A 12,458-nucleotide genomic window follows, 5' to 3' on the forward strand; every position below is an offset into this window, starting at 1 on the left:
CACTGTATGTTAACTAATTGATATTTAAATAAAAACTTAAAAAAATAAAAATTTCAGGAGTTGCTGATGGGTTGGATGAAGGGAGTGAGAGAGAGGAGTCAAAGGTCTAAGATTACTTTATTGAAGGAAGAATAAAATTTGGAAGGATTAATTACAATGTTGCATTAATAAGAGAAAGTATGTCTAGGGGACAATGACTGGGACTAGGAATGTAGGAATCAGGCAGGAAATAATAAAACAAATGCATACCAATGAAGATAGCATGCCAGGATGAGCAACTAATTTCTGTATACCCAAAGGCCCCCTTGGAGGACAGAAAAAGAAGAAAGGCAAACACGTAAGCAAGTAATTTCTTTTCATCGGTTAAAATGAGGTTTAGGATTAATAGTTCTCTCTCAAAATTTTTAGATATTTTCTTTTTAGTTTAATCATATCACTAGCAGACAGGCCAATGGGTAAAATCTCTCCTCACATTTACATCTTGCCTTGCACTCAGCTCCAAGATTTGTATTACTGTATCATTCACTTTTAATCCTCTTAGTAAAGTAGTTTAGCATACTCCTGTTCCAAACCTTTGTTTTACCTAGAAGTTCTCTTGCAAAATTCCTTTCTCATGAGTTTCTACTTGTAGCTTCTAAATATACTATGGCTGCTTCTCAAATAAGAGATCTGTATTTTTGAAATAAAATATACTCTTGGGGTGCCTGGGTGGTTCAGCCGTTGGGCGACTGCCTTCGGCTCAGGTAGTGATCCCAGGATCCTGGATCGAGCCCCGCATCGGGCTCCCTGCTCAGCGGGAACCCTGCTTCTCCCTCTCTCACTCCCCCTGCTTGTGTTCCCTCTCTCGCTATCTCTCTCTCTGTGTCAAATAAATAAATAAAATCTTAAAAAAAAAGAAATAAAATATACTCTTACATGACTATGTTTTACTTATTAGTTTTATCCCACTAAATCTTTGAACTATGAACAAGGCTATAGTTAATCTGAGTTATTACTATACTTTGTGTATTGATTCATTAGTTCATCAACTGTCAGCTCAACACCTGTGTCCTAGATTCATGAATAAAGAGATAAAGATAGCATAAACCCCTTTCCTCAAGGATTTCCACTGCTTGAGAGGGAAGATAAAAATGTAGACAAGACAAATAATTATAGTGTAATGTGCTAAATGTTCTGACAGAGTATGAACAAAAGTAAGTAGGAATGTATGCAGGGTCATAACTATAATTTGTCTAGGAAAATATTACAGAAGGCTTATACAGATGTTCCATTTAAGTGGTAAACAGACTTGGCAAAATAAGAAAAAGGAATGACTTCTAAAATCTTAAGTAAAATTCTTATCCTCTTTCTGTTGGTTTTCTCCTAGAAATTCTCCTAAAAAGATAACTGGTTCTTTCAGAATTCAGTTCATTCAACGTAATTAATACAAAACTTTTAGTTAGAAACTATTAACCATATTTTAGGATATCCATGTAAAAATAAAATCTTTTATTTCAAAGAAACATATCAAAACAAATTCATTCTATTTACTACCAACTGTATATAAACTCAATATTCAAGATCTGTTCTATGAAAAAAAGTAACATTTTACAATATAGTGGGTGTATCAGTTGGCTTCGGCTCCTATAACAAAATGCCAGACTGAGTGGCTTAAACAACAGGAATTAATTTTGTCAACGTTCAGGGGGCTAGAAGTCTAAGATTAAGGTGCTAGCAGGCTTGGTATCTCGTGAGAACTCTCCTGTGGGTTACAGATGGCCCACTTTGTTGCTGTGTGGCTCACATGGCCTTTCATGTACATGTGCTCAAGGAAAGAGGAGCTGGATAGCGTTCCTTCTTTTTAAGAACACCAAACCTATAAGACCCAGGTCCTACTCTCATGACCTCATCCAACTCTAATTACCCCCCAAAGGCCTAATTTCCAAATATCATCACATTGGGCTTCAACATATAAATTTGGGGCAGGGGAGAGTGGCTGGCAGAACCATAAACATTCAGTTTGTAATAGTAGGGTAAGCAGTATGTTAGATTTGTTAATAAATAAGAAAGCTGAGATACTATCCCTACCCTGAAGATCCGCATTATCTTCCTGAGGAAAAGAGAATTGTCCTTGCATACCTGTTAGCAAAGCTTAGTTCAAAACAATGCCAATTAAAAAAATCTTAGATTACGGAATTATTCTCAAAATCATTTTTCTTATCACTGTTCTGTGACTCAGATTATCTGATCTATGACAATGAAATATTAAAACCATCTGGTAATATTAGAGTGATACTTCTCAGGTTTTTATAGCCAGGCTTTAATTTGAAAGTTTAAATTATATGTATGAACATTTTCTATAGGCATACCTGCCAATAATTTTAAATTAGTTAATTCAAATTTTAAATGACCTTCAGTTTTTCTTACCATAAAAAAACTTTATGTTTCAACAGTGCCTTTAGAATATGTGAAATTATATATTATATCCTCACATATTATAGTGGGACACAGCTATATCCTCCAGTCTTAATTACAGGAAAAGTATAGACAACTGTAAAGCTTAGCTTTATTGTTTTATAAATGAACCAGTAAAGTTCATTTTAGTGAAATGAGCACATGCTTTTCATAAATTAAATCTCACATGGTAAGTACTCATTTTCAAAATTAATTTAATTATATGTTTAAAGTTTAATTACATTTAATTAAGCATTTAAGTTTTATATGAAATAAATGAATTATCAGTTAACTGCTATGAAATGAAATATTGCCTTGATAATTAAAATCTATAAATTTTCCTATTCTGTGCAAAACCGCTAGTTCTCAAAAAACACTCCGAAAAAAAAAAAACAACACATATTTTAAAGACTATAGGACTATATTCTCACGGCTGCTCAAGGTGTAGTCTTTCCTGGCACCTGGCTTCACATGCTGTCCATTTACTACAATAGCAAATGGAGGCAGCCTGGCCCAGAATAAAAAGCAGAGGTTCTGAAGACTTGGGCTTGGGTCAGAGACTTAGTCACTAACAGCCTGAAAGAATGGGAAAGCTACTTAACATCTCTGACATCAAGCTCCTAAAAAATGGGGATAATATTACTTACTTTTCAGGGTTGTGGGAGGATTAGATGAAATATCCTATGGTCAAATGCCTGGAACGGTGCCTGACATGGAACAGGTATTCTTAACAAATGTTAATTCCCTCCTTCTTTTAGTTGCTGAATGAACTAACAAAACCCTTGTACTTTGGGGCTTAAAAAAGTTTTATTCTTTTTTTTTAAACATTATTTTTTTTTTAAGATTTTATTTATTTATTTGGCAGGGAGAGAGAGCACAAGTAGGCAGAGTGGCAGGCAAAGGGAGAGGGAGAAGCAGGCTCCCCACTGAGCAAGGAGCCCAATGTGGGGCTCGATCCCAAAACCCCGGGACCACAACCTGAGCCAAAGGCAGATGCTTAACCAACTGAGCCACCCGGGTGCCCCTAAATATGTTTTATTCTTAAAATATTTTATTAATTACAAAAGTAACACCACATTTTTTGTTTACTTACATTATACTTAATGGACATTTTACATTTTTTTTATTTCCTTAAGTACTCCATGAATGGAGGCAATATAGCATTATAGCGAACACAGAATTTTGAGTCAGAAAGAACTGACTTTGAATTTGGGTTCCACCATTTACTACTTGAGAAATCAAGGAGAAGTTATTTCCCAAGCCATAAAAGTATATGTATGTCTGGTTTAGTGAATGGCAAAAATTAATACTATTGATATATTGATTATAGTATAATCAATATAATCATTCAAACTTACAAAATATTAGTGATGTAGGTAGGACAAATGGTATCCCCCTAGCCCAATTTTTCACTGAAGGATATTTATTTTCACTGAATTTAAGGGAATTTCCCAAGGTTAACAGTAGGATGGACTCAGTCAGAACTCAGATTTCTTTATTTCTTTATCAGTGCTCTTTCCTTCATAACATAGGAAGGTAAAGGCAAAGGACAGCAATGTGTCTTGAAGCAGTAAAGCAAAAAGAAAGGGATCTGATTTAGGTTAATCCTGGTTCTATCACTTAATAGTTGAGCCTCAAATAAATAACTTCTGTGAATTTCAGTATCTTCTTCTGGAAAATGGGAATACATACTTTGTTAAGGTTCATACAAGGATTGCACTAGGTAACAAATGTAATACATAGTGGAGTGACCGACACACACAGAAGGCATTCATTAATGGTTGCTATTAACACTAAGACATCAAAGCACCACTTTTGGTAAGTCTCAAGCCACAGAATGGAGAAACCATAATGAAGTGAAGATTTTTTATTTTTTTGAAAGAGATTTAATAACAATAAATAGGATAGTCTTCACTAAATTCTCAAGTAATATTCCTGGAAAGAGACTCTAGATTTGTAAGTCATTTCAGTTCACAACTTCCTATATTAAATCTCCACGTAATAACTCATCTCACTGAAAATAATGGTTTTACAACATGAAAGAAAAGAGAGGCAACAACCTATTTCATGGATTACTTTCCTTGATTCAACTGCAGTAAGAATTGAAATTACATATTCTGAACACTTTATAAATTATTCAATGTCAAGTACTGTAATTTACAGAGTTTTACCTTAATGAAGTTAGTAGCACTAACATGTGTTGGTTTAATATTTAAAACTCTTCATTGTAAACTCAAAAAAAACCCCTAAATTCTTTTAAGGCAACCTAAAAAAATACAGATTGCTGTATTTACAGAATAACTAGAAATAGAAAGCCTTAATAAATAAAATATTGGAAAACATACACTTTCTGTTTATTTCTGAAATAACACTTATTGAAAAACAGCAGTACTTTATACCATTTTCACTGCTATTATTATCAGTAAGTAGTATTTAGATATCTATCTGCATTTAGGGCTAAAAGACCCTGATTTAAAAACTATTCCACATTTTCTTGAAAATAAAAACAGCAGGGATTATATTTTTGGTATCCAGACTTTTCAAACTGCAAATTAAGAATAACAGCACATCCAACAGTTATAGGACTGGAAAAAGAAAACCACATATAAAGAAATAATATGAAACATATGCACAATTAAGGTTACATATTATAGAGAAAACATTGATTATTAGGATATGTACCTTTGGTTATGCATTCTTTCAAAGAATGCGGTAAAAATGCATTCTGTTAACCTGTGAAATCAGAATTAATTCATTAACTTACCATGGTTCTATATTAAGAGTTGAAGATAATTTTTCTGGAAAAAAAAATCCATGCCATTTTGAAGCCTCAATTAGTTCTTGTGGCATCCTTTTTGATGCATCATAATAGTGACCAAATCTTGAAGAAGATACTGGTCCAGACTGTTAAGAAAAGCCATATTGGTTGTTAAAAAATTACTGTTTTTTTTTAAAACTACAGTGTATTTGAACTACATTCAGCAAAATACTGATATATTTGTGCATTTTAATGCTGACAGGAAGAGCTTATATACACGGACTTATTAAATTTCAAAGAAGCATACAACAACTTTTATTATTTTAAATGATAACTTAGAAATCAACCTTTTCCTCTCTCATGTTTCTTGGCTGCTAGTGGTTCCCTAAATTTGATAAGAATTCAAACACCTCTTTGCTTTTTTTACTGTATACCTTCCTAAGTTAAAAAAATTTAATATTTGTGTCTTAAGTATTTTTTAAAGGTTCCAGGTTTAAATGACAAATTAAATATGGAATTGCTAAGAACTAATGAAAACTTAAGCCAATGAAATCATTGGTGAGGGGCCCAAAAGAAACTAGCTATTTAAATATATTAAACTGAGCATCATTTAAAAATTAAATTCTCACAAGACAGTGTGTATATATACAAAATTTCTTACAAATTTAAAATTAAACTTATAGTATAAAATGTACTGGGGTACTCCTGTTGGGAACAAGGCACGTGCTAAAGAGGGAGAATGTATACAAACTACATTAGATAAATCAGAAACCTGACATAATCATTAGTTCATTGATACTTCCTCTTTTGTGCTATTACCAATTTCTCCAACAAATTATCTTTCTCATAAGAAACTCTAGTTAAACTATTGATGCTGAATTTACTTACACAGGATAGTAAAGGCCTAGTAATAGAACATTCTCATTATATTGCTTTGAATAGACTCTGTGCTGATTCAACATACTAGAAATATATATACACCTCTGTCCAAAGTTGAACTACTGACAGATTCCACCTGGTAATAGTTTCTAATAGTTTCTAATCTAAATTTACATAATTTTCACTGTCCTGAATTCTACAAAACAAATTTCAGAACATTCAACAAAACAGATAATCTGCAGATAATCTGCAGAAACTGAAGAACTTTATGGAGTGAGTTCTTTATTTTACTAAGTAACTGACAACTTTGTAATTTAGATAAACCGAGATTTCCTTGGCACTAGATATTTGCATTTTAAGACTTAAAGGATTAATATTCTTAAACTGGATGCCTACCAACATAAAATTATACAGTAACATTGAATAAAAAAATTTAAGTCTAATAGAAACATTATTCTCAAATTCAGAGTCTGTGGGTTTGGCATTTATTTTCTAAGTAAAATGACTGTTCACCCCTCCATAAGATACAGTTTATTTTCATTAACAAAAGAGACCTATCAATCAGCTCAACCTAATGTATTCAATACAATATACATACAAGTATGGTTCCTAAAACATGATTTATCTATTTACCATGGCAGTATTAACAAATAAATTATGAGACATTAAAGTACGTTTCTTAAAAATAGGGTAAAGTTTTTAAATGTAAAGTTATTAGTATAAAGCAATTTAAACAAGGTCTGTTCTTTGGCCTATAATCTATTCTTTATCCGGATTATAGTTCAGAATGTTTTTACTGCAATCTCTGCTAGAGCTCATCTTTTTATTGTGTAAGTCCAAGCCCCCTTAATGTTTTAGAAAGGCCTTGACTAACTGAACTTTGATCTGATGTCTTCATTGAGAAAAACACCAGGTTGCCCATTTCAGATGCAAATCCTCCTAAGGCCCAATAGAATTTAGTAAAGACAAGCAAAAAAGAAGAAACAAGAAGTTTCCAGGATCCTCTTTGAGAATCCTGGGGCACACTGGTGTCCTTAATCCACACTGCTCCATGGATTAAGGTAGGTGATAACCTTTCCTGATTCAAAAGAATAAGCAGAGTGCCTACAAACTGGGTGGAGACTAGGATTTGGTAATAATAAAACACCATGCAATAAAAGCTTGGTCTATGTCAGAAGCCTCTGAAAAGGCCTCAATGTACCACATTCCCAGGCCTAGTAGGGAAGCTTGCAAAAGCCTACCTGAATCAAATAAGCATGAATAATCTATTTTAGCAGACTGGCCATGGGGAGAGAGAAAGAAAGAGAGACTTTTCGCTTCTTTTAAGTTTGAGTTAATAAATTTATTAGTGCACTGAAGGTTCTTGAAGTCTTGAGCACTCAGAGAAATATGCTAAATTGCCAAGAAGCAAAGTATGCTTTTTAAGTTGCCGTCTCTATTAATGTTTCTAATTATAATATTAATGTGATAGAAATCTCAGATTTGGGATGAATCAAGGCAGAAAATTGATTTCATGCTGTGACAGTTTACATATAGAACACAAATAATTCATTAAAATGTAAGAATAAATTCGGAAGCTTTTCTTATTACAATTAAGTTATTAATTTTTTTTAGAAATTAAGATTAAATATGGCAACTAAAATCTTCACCAGGTAGACAATACAAATTTTATTAATGTTGAAAAGCTTAATCCTTCAATAAAAATGAAAATGGAAAAATAAATATACCCTTACAGGAAAAACAATTTTGTAAGTTTTTTTTTCTATCCCAAACACAAAGCATTAAAATATAATCAGATTTTTAAAAATCCTGTGAAATCTTTTGAGGCTTAGAATTATAAAACAAAGACTTCAAATATTTCCTCTGAAAAAAGATAACTAAATGTTTTAAGTCTGATAATACTCTATGAAAAAACTGTCAACTCCACAAAAGACACATTAAAAAAATCAAAATATCATCAATAACTAGTCGGTTTTACTCAGTTTGATAAGAACATGTTGCTTTAGTTTTACATTAAAAAACTTCTGTTTCACAGTCACAGACTAACCTTTACCTTTGTCAACTGTGGAACAGAGAATAATGGAATGGTTCAGTTAAAATTTACTATGATAAGGAAAAATTAATTCTGATTGGAGGCCAGAAAGAGCACAGAACAATAAAACAATACCATCTCTACCTTCAGTATGTTAGAAAGAAACAAAACTTTCAGACAAAAGCTGCACCACAAATAAATGGTCTAAATAAGACATTTTCTTATTATTGTTATCATTTCTTGTTTCTCAGTATGGCATAACAGAAGCAAAAACCCAAATGGTTAACTAACCACTTTGAGCCTCAGTTTAACCACCAATAATAACTATTTTGTTAGGCTGTTGTGAAAATCTAATGCAATACTGGCAATGAATATTCTGTAATTGTAAAGCACTACATAAATGGTATTAATTATTATTGTATCATGATTCACTAGAGAATCAGAAGATCTATCACTATCCTTTGTAATTACACTACCTCATTCGAAAAATGGTATTTGTTGTCACCTGCAATATGTACACATCAATCAGAAGGACTACTGTGGCTGAACCACTAAGACAGAAAGCCAAAGTGTAATGAGGATTTAATATAATAAAGTTCTAATACACTACCATGAAGTGCTGGAGCCATTGTAGGCTTTGGTAATAGAACTATACACAATATTGAAGAAATCAGGTCTCAGAATATGTTGTAAGCTACCAATTGTTGGGGTGAAAAGGGAAAAGGATTTGATGATTGGATAGGGAAAAAAAGAGCAGACCCACCTAAGAGAGAAAATCAAAATCACAGGCCAAGGGAAGGGGGCCTTTGTAAAACAACACACCTCTCTAACTAGAAGCAGCACTGCATTGTACTTTACTGAACTACTCTTACTGACTTAGGTGTGCGTATTCCTATCCTTGTTTGCATTCCCTAAGTGGGAATGTGACTACACTCTTGGGAACTGGTGGCAACTTATAGTAAAAGGTACTTCTGATAAATGACATAGCTAGTTTTGGACTACTTGTTTAATCTTTACTCATAACAGTTTTAACTATATTTTGTCCCAGGTAGAACACAGAAAACCCAGGGTTTTGTTGTTTTTAAACTAATAATGGCAAAGTAAAATCTGGATTTATAAAGTAGATGATAGCTGAAGTCTATCAGTCTTGACAAATCCTCATATATAAAATTTCTGTGACACGCAAATATACATGCTGGTGACATTTCAAAGAAAAGCAAAGAAGCCAGAAGATTCTATTTTGTAAACTTGACAGAGCTCACTTATAAATACTAATAAACTTAAGTTTGACCACTGACGGTAAATTCAAAATAAGCTATTATTTTATTTGTATTAATTAATGCAACTTAACTCAGTTTTGCATTTAATTCACATACTATATAATTCATTCACTCATATATTCAACAAATAACTATTGAGCAGCCACTATATGCCAGTAAAACAAGATATTCAAAATCCCTTTCTTTCATTGAGCTTGCAGCCTGGTAGGAGGAGATAGATGATATCTGGTAGGTGACGATAAGTGCCCTGAAGAAAAATAAGACAGTGAAAGGAGATGAGAGGGACAGAGTGGTTTTATTTTTTTGTAGAGAGTGAGAAAAGAATACATTCCCGATTAAGTGATATTTTAGCGGAGAACTCAAGAAAATGGGAGAGTAAGTCATCTGGGAAAGATCATTGTAAGAAGAGCATGGGGTTTATGTGTTAATATGTGGCCACTGAGAAACTTACTTCCATAGAGAAAATCAAAACAACTGCAGGCACACCACACTCTAGAAAGAAGAGTGGAATAAGGACTATTCACTTATATGTAAAGGGGCCAGGAATAGCACTCGTAATTATAATATATAAAGAAACAATATAAGAAACAAGATATATATATATAAGATAAATAAAAGAAACAAAGTTTGCCCCAACTTTAAATAGATTTTGTAACAAGCAGTAAAAAATAAAAGGCTTAAAGTTTCAGTTATTTGAATCTTCATTGACAATTTCACCTGAAGAATGTTAGTGACCAGTGAGAAAACTAAAACATAGCTGAGATTAGAGTGAAAATAAAGTAAATGCAAGATGCAAGTGATTTATATAACCTACAACTAGACTGGCATATTGTCTCTACAAGAAAGCTAAATTTAACTTAGAACTTCTGTTCATTATTGACTCTTTCAGAACATACCAGTAGAAAAATTAGAATATAGTCACTCTTTACAAAAGAGTCACCATTAAGTCAGGAATTTAAATGAAACTGCCAGCTCAAAGACATGAATGAAGTTCTTTGCCATTAGGGTTCTCAAGTACTAGTCCGACATTCCTTGTCTGCTTTAATCTCTATCACTCTACTCACATTTTCCTAAGCAGAATAACTCCATTTATTCTGGGCTCATACCCAGTTCTCAATCACATCCAAGCTAGGCTATACCTGCAACAACTGACTACACAGAGCTTCCCTCTATTTTTTAATACACATGTAATGATATTCTACTGTACACATATACTGTAATTTACTTAACCAAGTGCTTCCTGATGGACATTCACTTTATTTCTAATCTTTTGTTCTTAAAAATATGCTATATAAATAGATCATATATTCATTTTACATATGATTAAATATATTCATGACGTAAATCCCCAAAAGGATCAAAGGGTATGTGTTTTTTGTAATTCTGAAGCATACTACCAAAACACCCTCCACAGAAATTGTACGTATTTACATTTCCACCAGCAAAGTATGAAAGTACTAGTTTCCCCACACCCTTGCTAATTTAGTGTCTCACCAGACATTTTAGGTTATTGACAACCTGTAAGAGAAAACTGGCAGGTCAGTGCATTTTTTTAAAAAAATATTTTATTTATTTATTTGACAGAGAGGGAGACACAAGAAGGGGGAGCGGAAGAGGGAGAAGCTCCCTGCTCAGCAGGGAGCTCAATGTGGGGCTCGATCCCAGGACCCTGAGACCATGATCTGAGCTGAAGACAGACGCTTAACCGATTGAGGCACCCAGGCGCCCCTGTCAGTGTAGTTTTAATTTGCATTTCTCTTATTGTAACTGAAATTGGGCATGTGTGTTTGTATGTTTAAGGGCCATCTAAATTTCCTTTACATATTTCCACCCATTTTAAAAATTGGATTGGTAGACCATTCCTTATTCATTTTAGAAGTTCTTTGTATATAAGGAAATTTTATTCCTTATTCTATCAGTAGCAAATATCCTTGCTTCAGTCTGTAGTTTGTTCACAGTCATTTAAATCATGCTTAAAAATCTTATTATTCAAATAGCTTTCCCATCTAAATTAGAACAATTTATCACTGCTTAATATGTACCTATTATACCACAGTTTATACTTAATAAACAGGTGACACTCAGTATTTGCAGATTGTATAAGTGTATAAATACATTTATCACACACCAAATATTTATTATTGGGCATTTATATAGATGTTGGAGATATGAGAGAAAATAAAACAGGCTCTCTGCCCTCATAGAGAATTCTGTCTGATGAAGAAAAGAGTTATAGCAACAATTACCTATAAAATAATGTTAGAAGTACTTTAAAATACATGAAGTGCTAGGGACACAAAAATAAGAAACTAGATAATTATGTATGAAAAGCTGTCAGAGTAGTAATATTTGCACTTGGGAGAAGGCTGAACTGGTGAATAAGAAAGTGAAAAGCATTACCAGCAGAAATATAAGCAATTTACAAGGAGCAACTCTCATAGGATGGGTGGATATAGTATTTTATACTCACACAGGAGGAGACTAAAAAGTAGGCTCGGATTAGGTTGTATAGATCTTATATACAATCTCAAGAAGTTTGTATTTCATATTGCAGGCTTATAATTACAAATAGGTTTCATCTCACATACTAACTCTCACATATTAGCTGGTAGTGACCTCCCAGAATATTGCAGAGAATTCTAAGGTGTTGTCTAGGCTTGGCAGAAGGGTTCTATGATTGACAGTCGGCCATGCATTTAGGAGGAGGCAGTGGAAACAATATACCAAATTAGGCATTTACAGTTAAGGAGTGTTACAAACATATCTGTCCTTGGGGAAGGTAACAGTGATGTCACTGTAAAAGACGGAAGGGTAGGCTATGGGTATTGTGTCTTATTCAGATTAGAATTTCTCTCTTTTCTACCAATATGATGTCTGGTAGTCATTAAAGTGTTCTGAAAAATGAATAAGTAAACAATCAAATAAAGGAGCTAATAAATGAACAGAGCCTTCTCCAGGAGCAAAGTTCATAAGCTTTAGTGGGCAGATTTACTGACATTTGTTTTCTCAGAAATTTTCCCTTCACTTCTTGTCTCTTAGTATATCCTGGACAGATGAGGTTATCAGATAGCTGAGT

At 33.2% G+C, this 12,458-nt stretch overlaps 1 protein-coding gene across 3 annotated transcripts in view; it reads right to left on the bottom strand.

Moving 5' to 3' along the window:
- Positions 1-12,458, bottom strand: part of ELP4 (elongator acetyltransferase complex subunit 4) — a 233,249-nt gene that overhangs the window by 169,036 nt on the left and 51,755 nt on the right. For all 3 annotated transcript variants that reach the window (XM_081798399.1, XM_006728921.3, XM_081798400.1), the window contains exon 5: positions 5,198-5,337. In XM_081798399.1, coding sequence (XP_081654525.1) covers positions 5,198-5,337 — 140 coding nt within the window. The remainder of the gene's footprint in view (positions 1-5,197; positions 5,338-12,458) is intronic.

The sequence above is a fragment of the Leptonychotes weddellii genome, chromosome 11, assembly GCF_054177405.1.
Source record: "Leptonychotes weddellii isolate Sample4059 chromosome 11, ASM5417740v2, whole genome shotgun sequence".
Lineage (NCBI taxonomy): Eukaryota > Metazoa > Chordata > Mammalia > Carnivora > Phocidae > Leptonychotes > Leptonychotes weddellii.